At 39.3% G+C, this 20,422-nt stretch overlaps 1 protein-coding gene across 10 annotated transcripts in view; it reads right to left on the bottom strand.

Annotated features, from left to right (window-relative positions):
* The window catches only part of LOC106082975 (sodium/calcium exchanger 1), a 577,326-nt gene that overhangs the window by 86,847 nt on the left and 470,057 nt on the right, over positions 1-20,422 (bottom strand). For 7 of the 10 annotated variants that reach the window (XM_059363418.1, XM_059363420.1, XM_059363416.1 and 4 more), the window contains 2 exons: positions 13,177-13,268; positions 20-67 (listed from right to left, as the gene is read on the bottom strand). In XM_059363418.1, the coding sequence (XP_059219401.1) occupies positions 20-67; positions 13,177-13,268 (140 nt within the window). Of the gene's footprint in view, positions 1-19; positions 68-12,179; positions 12,198-13,176; positions 13,269-20,422 lie in introns of all 10 variants that reach the window. The other 3 variants (XM_059363422.1, XM_059363423.1, XM_059363421.1) reach the window with 2 other exon arrangements.

Below are 20,422 nucleotides of genomic sequence, written 5' to 3'. Positions count from 1 at the left end.
TCGTTGATGTTTTACATACCAAAGAATTTGTTCAAAAATACAAATGCATCCTTTTTATTTTTATTATCTGTAGAGGGGGGGTAGATGAAAAAAAAAAAATAGGGAAACATTTTTTGTTGTTTGATCAAGGATTCAAAATTATTAAAGAAAAAAAATACAAAAACTTAAAAAAATTTCATGGATATTTTATAAACAAGAAAATGTTAAAAACAATAACAAAAAGGACCAAGGTCCTTTGGTTTGTTTTTACTTTCTTGAATTATTGATGATGGTGAAACTTATACTCTAAAAATGCTTTAGATAATCAAAAGGATAGACAAAAGAAACTTTTTCGTGGTAAAAGTAAACGTATTAGGAATTTTGAAAATTTAAAAAATTTTAAATTTTTATGAAGATATTGAAAGACAAGGGCTCTGCAAAGAAACTTCATGAGAAGTGCAATAGATCTACAATAGAACTTCAATAGAACCAAATAGAACTGAAATAGAACTACAATAGAACTGAAATAGAACTGCAATAGAACTACCATAGAACTACAATATAACTGCCATAGAACTACAATAGAACTACAACAGAACTACAGTAGAACTACAATAGAACTATAATAGAACTACAGTAGAACTACAATAGATCTGCAATAGAACTACCATAGATCTGCAATAGAACTACCATAGAACTACCATAGAACTACAATAGAACTACAATAGAACTACCATAGAACTACAATAGAACTACAATAGAACTAAAATAGAACTACAATAGAACTACCATAGAACTTCAATAAAACAACCATAGAACTACAATAGAACTACAATAGAACTACCATAGAACTACAATAGAACTACCATAGAACTACCATAGAACTACCATAGAACTACCATAGAACTGCAATAGAACTACAATATAACTTCTATAGAACTATAATAGAACTACAACCCAGTTGTTCTTATCTTGCGTAGGTGTGCTTGTCCTCCATGTATCACTTAAGCCTGTCTAAATGTTGGTGATATCTTTCCCATTCAACTGAGTTTTTGCCCCGTTGCCAAAGTAAATCCTTGCGAACAGCGCTTCGTTTCACTGTGCCACATGTCCGCTTATCGTCCCTATTCCAAAAAGCAAATCTCTGTCCCATACTGGCAGACTGTATTCCTTTAAATTTTATCTTATCCACTGTGTCCTTGCAAGTAAGTGAAGAGGATCCTACCATAGGTTGCGTAAAGTATTTTTGAGGAAATCCATAGTCCATATGTGACTTTATCGTTCTTCTTTTTATTGGCACAATATCCATTTGACTTTTGATGAACATGATGCCATTGTAAAACATTCCGCGATTTTTTGTATGATCTTGAAGGAACTACAATATTGACACCCAGTCCCGTTCTCTTTCCTAGTAATGAGTGTAGCAAAAGCTGCCAAGTGACAGATTTGTCCGGCCTGAAGCTACTGCCTCTTCATCTCACTTTTCTATTGGCGGTTGTCATGTCAGCTATCCGCTCTTTAATTTCTGCAGTTTCCCGCATTCTCCAATCTTAACTTCCTTTACCTGTTTTTGAAGATGTAGTCCACAGTAGTCCAATCGCCTTTGGCGGCATAGTTCTCACAGCCCCACTTATGCCAAGACGACATAACCAGCCTCTCTTCGTCGAAATCCACCATACCGATGTCTATGACTGAATCGGCCCTAACATCTATTAGCCTACTTCGCCAGATCATGAATATGGACAAGTGGTACAGTTTCCTGTCCTATCTCAACTCGGATATTCAGAAGAGCAACGTCTTAGACCCCAATCACTTGTCAGAGTACGACTAACCATTCCGGCTAATCCGGTTATTCCCAGGAAACACATTCTCTCTGAAACAAACACTCCCAGATTTGTATGAACGCTACGTTCCAGCTACAAGTTCTGCCATATCAATTATGGGTGGACGATTCCGTGGTGATATGCCCTTGAGCAACATTGGCGAGGTTTTGGCCTTCTCTGAAGTCAACCCGAACATGATGGCTCTGTTAGTGCACAATTTCCATGATGTACTCACTCCGAGTTTCCTGCCAATTTTAAAATCTCCTTCAATAAGAACGATCAGGTTATCCGCATATGCAATGATCGTATAGGACTCAGCTAAATGCCTTAGCCGCAGATCGATCATGAGGTTGAATAGCCTAGCTGAATATCTTTCGTTATCGCTAGTATCAAGCTCGCTAGTTCTTTATCACAGAGGGAACTACGCCATAGAGAATGTTTTTGATAACCTATTTCGCCTTATCGATGATTACATGCTCCTCTGATATGGATATATGACAAGGACTAATATGGCTCTCTATCCGATCCGCAGTCCTGCAGATAGATCCATGCATCCATAGTGGACTTTTTCTCTCCTTCTAACTGGTACGGGGATGTACCCTTGTCCATAATATGATCTTGAACTGCTCCTCAATCAATCAGGCCATTTCAGATGCACCACGTGCACATTTGACTTACAAGGAAGATAATCTTTTACGAATCATGAAAATTACTTGCGGAATATAGAGGGTCACAGAGACTAACATACCCGTTTACCTGCTGTCTCATTCATGAAACTACCTACACTTACATTGACCTCTTTCGAAAAGTCGAACCTATATTTCTAACAATAATCTATTGTAGTTCTTTGGTTGTTCTATTGTGGTTACTTTATTTTATGTCCTGGATTGAAAAGTTACTAAGGATTATGTAACCCTTTTGGGGGAACTTCTGTAAAGTGTTTTCTACTGCAAAGGGCACACTAGATTGGAAAGGTATTAAGGGTTAAGTAATCCTTCTAGGAGAACTTCTGAAGAGTGTTTTCTACTGCAAAAGCACACACCAAGACTGACTTAGGTGTATGACAGTAACCCTTCTTGACATCAGCGCTTGCTTCGGCATATTGAACTGTTAGGCATTGAACTTTATTTTAAGTCCTAGATTGGAAAGGTATTAAGGGTTGTGTAACCCTTCTGGAAGAACTTCTGAAGTGTTTGTTCTACTGTAAAAGCACACACACCAAGACTGACTAAGGCGTATGGCAGTAAGCCTATCCGAAATCAGCGCTTGCCTCAGCTTATTGAATTATTAGGTTAATTTTCTAGTTCCGTTCTTAAGTGAGCGCTCACTTTCGATCATGAACATGTTGGTGCAGTCAGATCACTAGTTCGTTCATATATTCTTTAAATAAGTTCACTAGTTCAGTTCGTTCAGCGAATTGTTTATTTATTTTGGGCCCTGAATTGAAAAGGTATTAAGAGTTATGTAACCCTTCTAGGAGAACTTCTGAAGGGTGTTTTCTGCCATAAAAGCGCACACCAAGAATGGCTTCGGTGTATGGCGGTTACCTTACCCAAAATAAGCGCTCGCTTTAGCTTTTTGAACTCTAAGGTTAATTCACTAGTTTCCATCTTATCATGAATTTGTTGGTTAAGTTAGTTCACTAGTTCGTTTAATAATTTAATTTGTTCTTTAAATTAGTTCACTAGTTCAGTTCGTTCAGTGAAATGTTTACTTATTTTAAGGCCTGGATTCAAAAGGTATTGAGGGTTATGTTACCCTTCTGAGAAAACTTCTGAAGACTGCTTTTTGCTGTAAGAGCACATACCAAGACTGACTTAGGTGTATGGCTGTAACACTACCGAAAATCAGCACTTGCCTCAGCTTATTGAACCTTTAGGCCTTGAACTTTATTTCAAGTCCTGGATAGGAAGGGTATTTTGGTTTATGTAACCCTTCTGGAAGAACTTCTGAAGAGTTGTTTACTACTATAAAAGCGCACACCAAGACTGGCTTCGTTGATGTTATGGTTTTTCCCTTTTAGGTCACAAAATAAAATCGATTGCACCATAGTTTACAACTTTTATTCAGGTTGCTTACAAATCATCCTAGTGGCAACACTCATTGATGAGAGCTGTTAATATGGCAACCATGCGTACAGCTGATTAATACAACAACAGAGCCATGCATGATGAATGAAAGAACTGTGTTTGAGTACAGAGCGGTGATGAGTTGATTAACCCATTAACGGCGATTGGGTAGAATTATACCCAAGAAAAGACCTGTCTTAGAAAAAATTCTAGGTGTATTTCGCAAAAAGGTATCCTAATGAAATTTGTATTGGCGTAAGGTGGACTAAGGAAAATAATTAAAAAAAAAATGTTACCGTCCTATAGGGTCATGTTTTGGTAGAAAATTGGCTTGTCGAAAGCTTCAAAAATTAAACAAAAAATTTTCTCACAAATTCTTAGGAGTGAGTGAGTGATTTTGTCAAAAAAATTTTAGTTAAATTACACTGCAATATAAATGCCCTAAATAATGAAAATACGAAATTTCATCAAAATCGGACAAGGGAATCGAGGATCAGGCTTTAACGGGTTAAACTGGTGAACGAAATGCAGCGACTGATGACAGCTAGTTCATCTCACTCATTTGAGTGACCTCATTCATTTAAACTAGTTCGATCAAGATCTTAACAACTCTAGTATGGCTTTGCCACATGTCAATTACATTTTACCAAAAAATCGTCGTTTATGACCTAAAAATCAGGCTAATAATCAAAAGGAATTCCCTATCTTATAAATTATTACAGTTTCTTTGTAATGGTTGTAAACCATTATTAAGCTATGGCCTTTTTATAGCCTGATTTTGTCGTCACGAAAAAGTTCCTTTGTTAAAAAAATGCATCTACATACTTAAACTCTACATGATTGAATAAATTCATACAAAAAAAAAAATCTTAACTAAGTGTCGATAATGATTCAAAATAAAAATGCTGGGATCAATATGATGACAGGACTTAGAATGATGGCATGATATGAGACATTCTTTGGGTATATAATCAAAATCAAAAAGGAAGGAACAAAAAACAACCTTTAGCAGGCATTTTGTTGTGCTAACTGTAAGGGATACAAAAATATACAGGAGATGCTGCAATAAACTTGCTTAGGTGACAGAGACATGAAATACATAAAACTCTTGGGGGCTACACTTAATATCCAATCATCATAGTCATTATCAACATAATTAAGGCAGCAGAGCTAGCTAGCAATGAAGGTGATGGGGGGGTGAGGGGAAAAAGTGCTGCCAGCATCTGCAGGTACATGATAGGTTACATATATCTGAAAAGCCTTAACATGCATCTCATATCAATCTCACATACACACACACACACACACACACTTTTCAACTACAGATTTATTGCATTCCTGGCGCATTTGCTTGGCAATTTTGGCATAACTAACTCTACTAAGGATGGAGAAGGATGAAGAAATCATATTTAGAGGGAAGTGGGTGGCCTTTACTGCAAATTGCGCATTTTAGCCAATAAACGATAAGACGACAGTACAATGGGATGCTGATGAATGTGTGGTGAGGGGATAGAATTGTTGGGAGTTCTGCAAGCCTCAAAATGCTTGATGTATGAAATTCTGGTTGAAGGCTAATGAGTGAATGAGTGATTAAAATGATTGACTGACTGTTTGTGTGTGGGTTATGAATGATGATTAGAAAGAGAACATTTTGTTGATTTGGCTTTCTTTTTTGAGGGGGGAGGCGAGGGTTTGGCTTTGAGGTGTAAGTGGATTTTTTTCTCTTTTTTTTTGTAAAAGAACGTGCTGCTGTGGTTTTTAGGGCATTTTTTTCCAAACAACTGCTTTTATATAAAAGTTAGGCACTTGTTTTTATAATTTTTAAGAGCTTAGCTATAAACTACTGAAAAAAGAGAGCTGGGACGACATTATTATTCACATTGAAAGTTTTTCTAATTTTTTTTTATACTATTCTTGAAAAAAAAAAAAATAAAACTGCTAGCTATTGGGTACAAAAAATAATAAGGATTAGAGGAGCAATGAAGGAATTGAAAGGTTATTTGAGTTGAAGGTTAAATTACACAGAAACTGTTAACTGGTAAGGAGCCAAGGATAAGAGAAAATGAAAACATACACACACAATCACAACGATCGATAGTTTTTTTTTTTGTTTTTTTTTTTTTTTTTTGGCTATAAAACAACACAAATAGACAACTAAGGAAATAAAAGAAAAAATTACAACAAAACATTACATTACAAATGCTGAACTAAATGGATTATTGGACTACACTCTTGATTGGTTGAATTTGATAGAAATGAAAAAAAAAAATAGACATTTTATATGGGGACATAAGTGGGGCTTGAAGTCATTCAAAACTATAAACTACTCTAAAATGGCGTTATTTTTTAAATTTTGTTTTATTTACTTTGTTTTTTTTTGGTTTAACTTTGGTGGAATGTGTTGTTGTTTTTTATATGGTTTAGGAACAAAACTAAACTAAAGTAAAATTATTGACTTGGAAATAAAAAAAGTTTTAATAAAATCAAAAGTAAAAAAAAAACTAATAAAAATGCAAATTAAACAAAAAAATTTTAAAAAATTTTAATTTTTTGCTTCTTTTTGAACAGAAATAAAAATTGTTAACACAAATTCCATTTAGTTGCACTTTTTTGTTTGAATTATTTTCCTCAACATTTGTAATGCCAAAATATTCAATGGCCTTATATATATGTAAAAACTATTTGAAAAAAAAAACTGCTAAGCTATTCTATAGAACGCGTAGAAAAATCTTTTTTATTTGTAAGGGAGTGCTTGTGTTTTAAGAATGATGTGGTCTACAGCATTGGGGCCAGGTGATAACTAGTCATAGCAAATTCAATTGAGATTTTGTGGCAATATTTAAAGGACAACTGGCATGGAAAACAAGGAAGCCTTGTTAGTTAAATTTTGAAAATAAACAAAAATAAAAAGTAAACAAGTAAGAGCGTGCTAAGTTCGGCCGGGCCGAATCTGTCGAGTACTTTGCGCAGTATCTCTTTTTAGGCAAAGAAAGAATAATGAAGGCCATGGGAGGCCATGGGAGAAGCCGTTGTACAAAAGCTGTGCCAAATCGGATAGGAATCGCGCCTTCTAAAAGCTCAAGACGTCAAGACCCAAGATCGGTTTATGTAGCAGCTATATCAGATTATGGACCGATTTGAACCATACTTTGCACAGTTGTTGGAAGTGTTATCAAAATACTATGTGCAAAATATCAGCCATATTGGATGAGAATTGCGCCCTCTAGAGGCTCAAAAAGTAAAGACCCAAGATCGGTTTATATGGCAGCTATATCAAAACATGGACCGATTTGAACCATACTTGGCACTTTTGTTGGATATCATAACAAAACACGTCGTGCAAAATTTCATTCCAATCGGATAAGAATTGCGCACTCTAGAGGCTCAAGAAGTCAAGACTGAAGATCGGTTTATATGGCAGCTATATCAAAACGTGGACCGATATGGCCCAGTATTTGTGCAAAATTTCAAGCGGCTAGCTTTACTCCTTCGGGAGTTAGCGTGCTTTCGACAGACAGACGGACGGACGGACATGGCAAGATCGACATAAAATGTCGCGACGATCAAGAATATATTTATTTTGTGGGGTCTCAGACGAATATTTCGAGTAGTTACAAACAGAATGACGAATTTAGTATACCCCCATCCTATGGTGGAGGTTATAAAAATAAAAATAAAATTTCATTGAAATCGGGTAATAAATAAAGCTTTTATTGGCCTCAGACCCATAATCGGCGGATCTGTTGAAACTGTTGAAGGAAAGGGTCACATATATATGTGAAGGAAATATGTTGGAATCGGCAGATCGGTCTATATGGCAGCTATACCGAAGTATAGACCAATCTGAACCATGTTTGGATCGGATGCCGGGAGGCTGACAACTTCTCACAGTTTCCAATTTAGTGAATTCGGCTAATAAATGCAACTTTTATGGGCTTCAGACCCTTAATCGACAGATCGGTCTATATGGCAGCTATATCTCAATATCGTCCGATCTGAACCATATTTGGATCGAAAGTCGGGAGCCTTAAGACAACTCACTGTTTCAAATATCAGTGAAATCTGATAATAAATAAAGCTTTTATGGGTTGCAGACCCTTGTTCGGCAGATCCGTCTCAATGGCAAATATATCTAAATATCGTCCGCTCTGAACCATATTTGGATCGGATTTCGGGAGGCTGACAACATCTCACTGCTTCCAATTTCAGTGAAATCGGGTAATAAATAAAGCTCACTCTTTTCAATTTCAGTAAAATCGGGTTACAAATGTAGCTTTTTTGGGCCTTAGACCCTTTATCTGCAAATCGGTCTATATAGCAGCTGTATCAAAATATAGTTCGATTAGAATTAGACAGTGGCCTGTCATGACGGACACAAAGACTAAGACGTCTGTTCTAGCCAATGACAGCAGAGCGGTAGATCTCTTCCAGTTTAGATTAGGCCACATAGTTTTGGAGTGCTCACAGCCTCCTCTTTGTGACCATCTATCATTCGCTGTCCTTCGGGTCGAGCCTGGTCTTGAGAACTTAGCTGACATGTCGCTAGAGTTATACCCACAGATTCTAGTATCCCTGAAATGTGTAGGGTAGTTCCTAGTCTCGCAAACTCGTCCGCTTTACAATTCCCTGGGATATCTCTGTGGCCTGACATCCTGAACAGGTGAATTCTAAACTGTTCGGACATCTCGATGAGAGATCTGCAACAGTCGAGGGCGGTTTTTGGGTTCAGAAAGACGTTCTTCAGGGATTTATGGGCTGTCTGGCTGTCTGAGAAGATATTTATGTCAATCGTCGTAATGACATTATATCTTAGCCATTCCATCATTTCCTTAATTGCAAGGAGCTCTGCTTGATACACACTGCAGTGGTCGGGTAACCTATTGGCTGTGACCATTTCTAAATCTTTAGAGAACACCCCAAAGCCCACCTGGTCGATTAGTTTCGAATCATCCGTATAGAAGTCTATGTAATTTCTGTTACCAGGAATATCGTAGTTCCAATCGGTTCTATCAGGAATAGTGATACAATAATTTTTATCAAAAAGCGGCTCAGTTAGGGTAAAACCCACATTGCCTGGAACATCGAATATTGTCGAAGGATAACACAGTGTCCATCGTCAAAACAATGAGAAAGCTCCCTTAACCTCACGGCAGTGGTTACTGGCATAAAATGAAGCATTAACTTCAATGCATCAGTCGTCCTCAGTGCGGCTGTGATGCACAAACAAGCCATCCTTTGGATCCAGTTAAGTATTGAACAATAGGTGGACTTTTGAAGCACCGTCCACCAGAGCACAACACCATATAGCATTATAGGTCTGACAACTGCAGTACAAACCCAATGCATGACGCGCGATCTAAACCCCCACTTTTGCCAATGGCTTTCTGCAGGTGTATAGGGCAAGAGTTGCCTTTCTTGCCCTTCCCAAAAATTTCCTGTCCAGCAAAACGCTCAGGTATTTTGCGCTTTCAGTAAATGTAACATCCTATCCTCCCAAGAAGGCAGGTGCCATTATAAGGTGCCAGGCATCTTGTATCTCCTGCTTAAAAGAACACTACTTATGTCTTGCACGGTTGTATACCTAGACCACTTTCGGTATCCCACTTCGCTGTTGCACGTAGAGCTTGCTAAAGTATATCTCTTAGAGTGCTAGGAGACTTTCCCCTAACCGCAATTGTCACGTCATCAGCATACCCGTACACTTTTACGCCTTTTTTCTTCCAGCGACAAGAATATATTGTTAATGGCTATATTCCAAAGTAGAGGACACACACCTTTTTGAGGTGTTCCTCTGCTGATCCATCTTTTTAGATCCACAGATTCCAAACCTGGCGTAATGCATCTTTTAGCGAGTAAGTTATTAATAAACTTGACTTTTCAATTTGAGCCATTTTAGGATTTAAAATATGCCAGTATGAATGAGCCGAAGAAAGCCCTACGGAAATGGGTCAAAATATCGACAGATCAACTAGCAACTATCTTACACATACCAGGGAAACTGGCAACTAGAAGGTATCCTCCATCTCGTGTTCCTGTAGTGCTACAATGGACTAAAATTTCTAAGTGATCTTATTAGAGACCTGCGTCGGGGTCACAGGGGCACTGACATTCGCACCGCAGGCAGGCTGGGAGTCGATCCTGGATATGCAGTGTATTGAGGCCTCCCTCGGTGAGGAGGGAGCTCGGTATTCTGAAGGAGGATGGTTGCGGCCACAGTTCGATTCTAGGTGTTATGGATGCGGAGGGTAGACTAAGGAGGATCTCCGACTACCTGGCACCAGTGCCGACTGGATTGAGGGCATTCGCGATTCCATTTCCTGAGAGGGATGAATGGAGGGCGAATGCTGTACTTGAGGTGGTTGAGTCCTTGATCTACGCAGATGTCTCCAAGATGGAGTCAGGGCCTGGATTGGCGGTCTACTCTGATGCACTCAATATCAGTATGTCCCGCCCGGGTTCTCCATTTCTGCTCTCTAGTCCGAGGTCTTACATCTTCTTTCTCTTCCCTTTCTTTCTAGAGTACCACAATGGGCCCGACTGGCCACCGAGTGAACTCTCCTTTGGTTGACAACCCACACAACCTTACCTATTATAGATGTGGGGGTGGCGATTCTCTTTAAGCTTCATATGTGGACAAGCACGTTTCGGTGCAAAGGACCGAATGCCACGGAAAGGTAATGGCCCAGGCACCCAACATTTAAGCAAGAGCCGGTGCCGGGCGCGCTCTTACTGACATTCTCCACTTGATACCGCTGATTAACCTCGACTGCAGTTGCAGGTACTTAGTATATGTAGCATCCCACTATCCGCAACCTGTATACGGATCGGCTTAGAATCACATGCTGATTCGATTTAGCTATGTCCGTCTGTCCATGTATTCTTGTAATCATGGTATGATTTTCACACAATTGATTGATTTTCACGCTATTGATTTTGAAAAAAATCGGTCCAGATTTAGATATAGCTCCCATATATATATTTCTTTCATCCGATGTGCCGTTTTAAAGCTGTAGAAGCCACAATTTTGGTCCGCTACTTACAAAATTGGGCACGAAGTGTTTTATTTAACGACCCAAAATGCTTGCGAAATTTTATTGAAATCGGTTCAGATTTAGATGTAGCTTCCATATATATCTTTCATCCGATATGCCCTTTTAAAGCTATAGGAGCCGCAATTTTGGTGCGATCTCTACCAAATTTGGCATGAAATGTTTCGTGTGACGTCCCAATATGTGTGCAAAATTTCAACTAAATCGGTTCAGATTTAGATATAGCTCCCATATATAACTATCGTCCGATTTGACTTATAAAGGCTGTAGAAGGCACAATTTTGGTACGATCTATACAATATTTGGCACGAAGAGCTTTTTGTGACGTCCCAATATATGTGCGAAATTTCATCATAATCGGATCAGATTTATATATAGCACCCATGTATATCTTTCATCCGACATGTCCTTTTAAAGCTGTAGTAGCCACAATTTTGGTCCCATCCTTAAAAAATTTGGCATGGAGCGTTTTATTCAACGTTCCCATATGTGTGCAAAGTTTCATAAAAATCGGTCTAGATTTAGATATAGCTCCCATATATATTTTTCATCCGATATGGCCTTTAAAGACTGTAGAAGCTACTTGACGAACGACTAACCTGTCTTCCTCCCATATTCTTTAAGTCTGTGTGTCTGTCGCCTATTTTTACCGTTTTCCGTTTGGACCATCTTCAAACGCTTGTTTATGTTTCTTGCTATTGTCTCATCATTTGTCTGTCCGTTAGGTTATCGAAACATGTTTTAATTCAATTCACTGTGCAGCATCTCACATTCATTGCCGACAGAGATGGTACTCTAACCCATCCATGCAAGGAGGGATGAATGGATTCTTTATATGCACAATGCTATTGAATCTGTGGACGAAGTCTCGAATATACATAGAATTGACTCCTCATTTACTCAATGAATGAATGTGAGGCATCTCACATTACGAGCACGGTGTGAAAGCCAGCAGCTGCTGCTGATGCATAACTCTTGCAAAATTATTCAAATCCGAGTGAAGTGCACAATGAATGCGACGACTCTATGAATTATTCAAAAGCTTAATTAAATTAAAACGCAAGCATTGTCAAATGCCAAAGTGAAGGCAAAGCAAAATTTCCTTTAAATGAAAGAAAATCTCAATTGAATTTGCAAACCAGTTGTGTAGAATTGAATCAGGAATATATTCGATGTTTTTTTGGAATTTCTTTGATTTTTGGTTATAGTATGTTAAAGCAGAAATTTTGTTCTTTTTTTTTGAAAATTTTCATTTTTACTGAAATTCATGGTGGATACTTTTTTTTTGTATATTCATTTCAATTTATTTTTATTTTTTTAATTTAATTTAAGGGAGCAGGTTTTAGAGGAAACAAAAGGTTAAAAAGAAAAAGAAAAAATTAAAAAAAAAATGTTTGAAAAAGAGAAATAGAAAAGAAGAAAGAGAAACGAGATAAGATGAATTTTGATTTACAATTAATGTTTGATTAATTTTAATGGCTTCAACACCATACCAATCTGTAGCACAAGAAAAAAAAACAACGAAACGAAAAAAGTCACATTGGAAAGAAAATAAACGAAATACTCCACAGAAGTTGATTTTCAATCGATGCCGTAGTGAAGTGTGTTTTTCTTAAACAAAATCATAGAGGATTGTGTAAAGGTCACAAGGGGTTGTAGCTAAAGGAAGGACGAAAAATCCCCTAACCAATAGAGGGAAGGAGAAGCAGGGTTCTCTATAATGAGTTTTATTGCTGTATTACAAAAAAATCAATTTTTTTCCTTTTTACTAAAATATTCATTTATATCCAGCTAACCTCAGGCCTACTCGAAACAAGGTAGATAAAAAAAAGAAATTAAATTTGCTAAGGATAACTGGGGAAAAGGTTCTCTGGGGAAAAATATGGAGTATAGCATAGGATTGGATTTAAAGCCTATTAAACCTTCATTGGTGAGAAGTTTGAAAAAATGAAAAGTTTTGTAAATTTAAATGGCATGAATTTTTGTATGTCTGTATGTGAACCTGACAATGTTTGTATAATTTCCTATATATATATGTGAATGATTGAAATTTTTGATAATACTGATCTACCTAAGTTTTGTAGGTGGTTTTCTCTAAGTAATTAAAATGAAAAATTCTTATATAACTCCTATATACGTTTTTGGATTTTGTTTTTTAATAATGATACTAATTTGTTGTTTTTGTTGTATTTGTAATGTGATCAAGACATATAAGTTAACACAGTGCATTACTAGATGGAATAATTGTGAGCTTACCTGGTGCCATAATGGGTTCACCAATGTTGACATAGAAGAGTACATCCTTCTCATAGCTGCCTTCCTCAATAATTCCAAGTGTTATAAGTTTTCTGTAAAGTAAAGAAGAAGTGAAGAAAAATTTTTAAAAAGGAAAGCAAATATCAAGAAGGAATCTAAAAGTATTAGAAATGGTCGCAGGAAAGCCTGGGACACTTAACTCCCGGATTATAATTGCGACCTCTAGAGGCTCAAGAAGTCAAGATCCCCGGTTTATATGGCGGCTATATCAGGTTATGGACCGATTTTAACCATACTTAGCACGGTTGTTGAATATCAAAGCAAAACACGTCGTGCAAAATTTCATTCCAATCGGATAAGAATTGCGCCCTCTAGAGGCTCAAGAAGTCAAGACCCAAGATCGGTTTATATGGCAGCTATATCAGGTTATTGACCGATTTGGCCCATTTATAATCCCAACCGACCTACACTAATAAAAAGTATTTGTGCAAAATTTCAAGTGGCTAGCTTTACTCCTTCGAAAGTTAGTGTGCTTTCGACAGACATGGCTAGTTCGACTTAAAATGTCGATGTTCGAGGTGTTACAAACAGAATGATGAAAATAGTATGCCCCCATGCTATGGTGGAGGCTATAAAAAGGGTGCGGGTGTAAGACCACTCCATGCCACTATGGACATGCACTTGGGCTTGTTGTGCGCTCTAAGCATTAAAAAGTAACCTCGAAAAAGAAAATCTAGGTCAGCGATTCCGTGCTACTTAAAAAATACTACTGTTCAGCGGGAGATACAAGTTGCCTACAGTGGAACCTGTCTCCTTCTTGGGGAAGAGAAAGTTCTATTTGCAAAAAGCGCAAAATACCTGGGTGTTTCGCTAGACAGGAAATTGAACTTCAAATCCAACATTTTGGGAAGGGCAAGAAAGGCCATTCTTGCTGCAGTAGTCAGACCCATCAAGCTATATGGTGTTGTCATCTGGTGGACGGCTCTTGAAAAGCCCACCCACTGCTCAATACTTAAAAGGATCCAAAGGATGGCTTGTTTGTGCATTACAGGCCTTCGGGTCTGATCCTGAAAAAAATTGGATTACTTGTCGCTAGAGGCATACCCACAGATTCCAGTTTCCCTAGAATGTGTAGTCTCGAATTCCTAGTCTCGCAAGCTCGTCCGCTTTAGAATTCCGGACGCCCGGCATCCAGAACAGGTGAATTTTGAACTGTTCAGCCATCTCGTTGAGAGATCTGCGACAGTCGATGACAGTTTTTGTGTTCAGAAATACGTTCTCCAGGGATTTAATGGCTGTCTGAGAAGATATTTATGCCAATCGTCGTAATGACATTAAATCTTAGCCAATCCACCACTTCCTTAATTGCAAGGATCTCCGCTTGATACACACTGCAGTGTTTGGGTAACGTAACGTTTTCGATATGACCAGTTCTAGATCTTTAGAGTACAACCCAAAGTTAACCTGTTCGTTTAGTTTGGAACCATTCATATAGAAGTCTGTATAACTTCTGTTACCAGGGATATCGTAGGTCCATCCGTTTCTATCATTAATAGTGGTAGAGTACTTTTTATCAAAAAGCTGCTCAGGTGGGGTGTAATCCACACTGCCTGGATCATCGCGTATTGTATCAAGGATAGCACAGTGTCCGTAGCCGCCACATGACCAATGAGAAAGCTCCCTTTACTTCATGGCAGTGGTCGCAGCAATTTGGGTAGCCACACTGTCCAGAGGCAAAAGATGTAACATTAAACTCAGTGCATCAGATGGTGTCGTCCTCAGTGCGGCTGTGATGCACAAACAAGCCATCCTTTGGATCCGGTTAAGTATTGAGCAGTAGGTGGGTTTTTAAAGCGCCGTCCACCAGACCACAACACCATATAGCATAATAGGTCTGACAACTGCGGTATATACCCAATGCATGACACGCGGTCTAAACCCCAAACTTTTTCAAATGGCTCTCTTGCAGGAGTATAGGGCAAGAGTGAACTTTCTTGCCCTTTCCAAAATGTTAGATTTAAAGTTAAATTTTCTATGCAGCAAAACACCTACGTATTTTGCGCTTTCTGTTAATGGCAGTGGTCGCTGCAATTTGTCTAGCCACAATGTCCAGCGCCATAAGATGTAGCATTAAACTCAGTGCATCAGATAGTGTAGTCTTCAATGCGAATGATAGATGGTCACAAAGAGGGGGCTGTGAGCATTCCAATACTATGTGGCCTAATGTAGACTTGAAAAGATCTACCGCTTTGCTGTCATTGGCTAGAACATACGTCTCTATCATTACGTCCGTCATGACAGGTCACTGCCTAATAGGAAAACATGCTGACAGACTAAAGGTTGCCACCAACGTCTTTTGCAGAAGCTGTGAGGACATCGAAGGAGAAGAGACTATAGAACACCTTCTGTGTGTGTGTCCCGCACTAGCACTAGTCAGAAGGAGTTCCACTTTAGGTTCTCATTTCTTTGAGAATCTGTCTGATTTAGCGGATGTGAATATCAGGCTTTTAAAGCGATCTGGATGGTTCAACGGTAGAAACTATAAGGCATCTTCCTTTTTCTGTTCCTGTGGTAACACAATGGACGAAAACGTCTGAGTCTGATGGCAGACTGCCACTTAAACCTAACCTAACCTACAAAATTCAGGTTTTCCATAACGCGCCCCTAAGTTGACACATGTTTGGTATGTGTCCCCACCTAAGTATCGGTGTCTGTTAGCCGCGAAAGCCGGGCAATGACATAGGAAATGTTCCAACGCCTCATCATCTTCCCCGCATGCACCGATTTTGAACTAGTGAGCTTATAGTCCTATGTGTCCCGTTATGATACCGAAATCTATACTGCCTTCCCTTCTAACTTCATTTAAGTAATAGCCTCGTCTTCTCATGGTCCGGATTTTCGCCGTCCTGTCGACTGTTTCGCTGTCACACGGGGTTACACGCGCATTAGTCGCCCATGCCCTTAAGTCGGACTGGATCGACCCAAAAGGCTTTGGGTTAACCAAGTTTATTGACGGCAGTCCTCTGGCCATCATTGCCAATTCGTCTGCATTTTCATTTCCCCTTACTTCGCTATGACCCGGCACCCAAACGATGGGTATTGTGCCATCCTCTGAGAAGGTGTTAATATCCTTCTTACACTCCTAGACTGTTCGTGACCTTACTGTCCTGGTTGTTATTGCCCTTTTGGCAATTTTACTGTCCGTAAGGATGTTCATATTCGGAGTCCTTGCGTTAACAACACATCACCTCATGCATTCAGTGATCGCCTGGATCTCCGCCTGCAGGACCATATTATGGTCAGGTAGTCTAAAACAGATCTCAGTCCCTGGGTTCTCAATGTAGACACCTAGGCCCACTCTGTCCTCTCGCTTTGATCTATACGTGTAACATGATCTTCCAGATGGCAACAGACTGTACAGATGGCAACAGTGACTCGCACTCGACCTCAAGTATCGTCTAAGGTATCCGATAGGAAACCTCTTCCCTTCCTTCCAGGTTTCCTATCGTCGCCACGATTACACCGCGATGGTATGAGCTGCTCCCATCCTCAAACCATTCTCCCATCGCCTTAAGTCTCATAGCCGCAGTGGCTGCCTCACACTTAATCTGTATGTCAATTGATCGGGTATCTAGAATAATCTCAAGTGCCCTAGTGGGCGTGGTCTTTATCGCTTCGTCTATGCCAAGACAACATGTTCTCTGAACCTGTTGTATAATCTTAACGTTCCACGTAGGCGCAGCTAACTATTGTTTTAATGACGCTCCTGCAGAGCCAGTGAACTATCCTCGGATTCAGACCCAGACGGGCTCAATCCCTCCTCAATCAGCATCCGTAATTGGTTATTTTGTGTGGTCTGCCATAGGATTGGCGATAAAATGCTACCCATGTGGGGTGCCCAGCAGCACTTTCTCTCTTATATTTATGTCATGGAATTCGCAATTTATCCATCTGTTCCTTAGCATGTGGTTTTTCCAGTCTCTGAGGACCGGATCCATCCGGTACTGGTCTTGGGATTGGATCAGTGTGTCGGTCCGCTCATCGTTAAAAGCCCCCTTCGATGTCAATGCATACCGCCAGTGTGTACGTCTTGGCACCGAAGGATTTCTCTATCTCATGCACAACCTCATGCAGGGCAGTCCCCACCGACCTTCCCTTGACATACGCATGCTGTTTGTATTTGAGCAGTTCGCTGGATGTCCTACTCTTTATCTGGTATCCACAATGCATTCCATGGTTTTGAGTAGAAAGGATGTTAGGCTTATAGGTCTGTAGGCCTTTGGTGTAGTATGACTTGCCTTGCCGGGGTTGGGTATAAATACCACTTTTGCCTCCTGCCTGGTTTTGGGATTATATGCAAGTCTTAGGCACGCTGTGAAAATATTGGCCAGATGAGGCACCAGATAGTCTACATCCTTCTGTAGTAACGCGGGATATATTCCATCAGATCCGGGTGACTTTAATGGTTTGAAACTCCTTAAGGCTTCCTTTACTTTAATATCTGTAATGATAAAGTGGTGGCCTCCGAATTTTCAGCGGAATAACTACCGCTGAAAAATTTTCTCTGATATTCCCGCCAGTATTCGAATCCGGACGTTCGGATTCATAGGTGGGCATGCTGCGCTACGATGGCCTTTCATTACAATAACCAGCACAGTACGTTTTGACATTTGCCAGAATATGACTTACAAATATTTTATCTCCAAGTACTGCTATAGTAGCCATAATTGGGATTCAGGACTTATGGCTTGGAAATTCTGCATTATGATTAATTTAGAAGCTTATTGATGATTATAAGGCGATTGAGCTCTTCTAAGCTCTTATTAATATTCTGGTGTAGAAGAGGATACTAGGCTGTCTACCTTAAGTACATTTTCAAGTGTAACTTAGAAGGCCTTGCAAAGGTCTGCTCAAATATATAGGCAACACAAAATGGCTGCAAATAAAATGCAGACTAAAATTCTGATGGGATTCGAAAATAAAGTTAAATGAATAGGTCGAACATACTTTCCTATGGCTCGAGGTGGCTCCTATGTAATAGTCATGTAAGTATACCTACTTCAATTGTTATTTTTCTCTTTTTGTTTTCTTACAGAAAAAATTAAAATATTATGCGGAACCCGCTTGGGGGCTATAAGACAAAATAAAATTTATTGCCAAACATTGATCACCGCCTACGGCAAAATACTGCGATACACGCCGAGTTCTTCCTCATTGATACTGACAATGAAAAGAATTTGAATTGATACATAACCCAAGTGATTAATTATGTCAATGAGCAGGAAGGGGGCGGGCCTGGGCGTTTGTGCCATGAAATTTTGCTTTACAACGACATGCCCCGCTCTTTGGTGAACAACGAAAATTGAGCAATAATAAATCAAAGGCAATCAATTAACGACAGAATTTTTGTTAAAGATTATGGCAATAAAAGGTGGCACAATCAAAACGTTTTTCTGATTTATTAATTTTTTCTTTACCATCCTCTACGCCCATACGCCCGCACCACCGCCCTGTTTATGGTACAATCTGAACGTTGGCAAAATGGGCAATATTTCATTTGCAGCAAAACAAGGCAAATGTACACACACACACACACACACAAAATTCACTCTCATCTTCTTGTATGTGTCATCAGCAATAAACATAATTTGCAATAAATGTTCATCAAGGCACGCAACATCATATTTTTATGATGTAAAGATGTGTTTTGAAGAATATATGCTTATAAATAAAGAGGAGTTTGTGTGTAGTAGAGAATTATTAAATGATGCCTTAATCTTCTCTTACAGTTAAATTTAACCAATGAATAGTTGAACATCTATGTTAAGTGATTAGCTACATATGATCTTATTTTAATGTTTCTCCTATATGACAGTGGACCATGTTGCGTATAAGTGTTACTATTCAAGGAGGATGTAATAATCATACGCAACAATGTCCATTGAGTTGCATTTGTACATAACTAGCTGGACAGGGCCCGCTCGCTCCGCTGTGCCTTCTTTCACTTTCTTATTTTATCAGAGCCCTATACTGGCACTGGTCGGGAAAAATACCTGTTTGGGTGTGCTAGTAAGCCTTTCTGATGTTTCGGCCTAATGTGGATATCATATTAGTGCTCCACTCCCAAATTCCTTTCATATGAGGCTTAAATTGCTTTGGTAGGTAAAAATGTCCGGTATGGGGATGTTTTTGGGGGTGAGTTGGACCCCCATGTATCAAATTCCTGCTCTAGTCTCAAATATCTTTCATTCGAGTCTAATATTGTCATTATTGGTTAAAATTTTCATTTGGCGGGCTTTGGAGGTGGGGCGAACCCACCTTAAATAAGTATACCAAATTTCTGTTTTCGAGTTACTATAAACAAACAAAATTTCGTGTAAATCGAGCCACCCATCTCCGAGATCTGGCGTTTTTGAAAATAGAGTAAGGGGAGGCTCCGCCCATTAAAGTTTTGGATGTTAGATCTACTTCATTCTCTTGGTTTTGGTGGTGGATTGGAGTAGCCAAACCCTTTGCCCCGAATGTGAATAACAGATTCATACTCCAATCCCAATAAACACATTTGAGCTACATATTGCTACAGTCGGTATATATGTTTGGTTCAAGGGAAGTTTATGAGACGGGACGTTCTTGAAACACTTGGCCATAAAACAAACATTTCGCCTCAAAATTGGATATCGAAATCGCCTTTATATGAAGTATCTATTATTTGAGCCCCTTTATGCCATAGTACGCAAACATGACGGTTTGAAGGGAGTTTAGGGGTCCGTCCCTGAAATAATATCAGAATCGTGCTGGAGCACGACTTTGTTTGAACGCCATAATGTCAAGCCATTTGAAGGTCAAGTTGGAGGCCACCGTAGCGCAGAGGTTAGCATGTCCGCCTATGACGCCGAACGCCTGGGTTCGAATCCTGGCGAGAACATCAGAAAAAATTTTCAGCGGTGGTTTTCCCCTCCTAATACTGGCAACATTTGTGAGGTACTATGCCATGTAAAACTTCTCTCCAAAGAGGGGTCGCACTGCGGCAGGCCGTTCGGACTCGGCTTTAAAAAGGAGGCCCCTTATCATTGAGCTTGACCTATTTTCAGGGCAAAGTATCGGTGACCGCTTCAGCCCCAAAACACCCACCAAACGGTTCATATTTACCAACCATGGCAATATGGAGTCAAATAATGCCATAGAAGTTCGGTTAAGGGGATGCTTTAGGGCGTTGTTCTATGGAACAAACAAACAAACCGTGTCC

Source organism: Stomoxys calcitrans, chromosome 2 (assembly GCF_963082655.1).
Source record: "Stomoxys calcitrans chromosome 2, idStoCalc2.1, whole genome shotgun sequence".
Lineage (NCBI taxonomy): Eukaryota > Metazoa > Arthropoda > Insecta > Diptera > Muscidae > Stomoxys > Stomoxys calcitrans.
The sequence above is the reverse complement of the archived record's forward strand: the minus strand, read 5'-3'. Positions and strand labels throughout refer to the sequence as shown.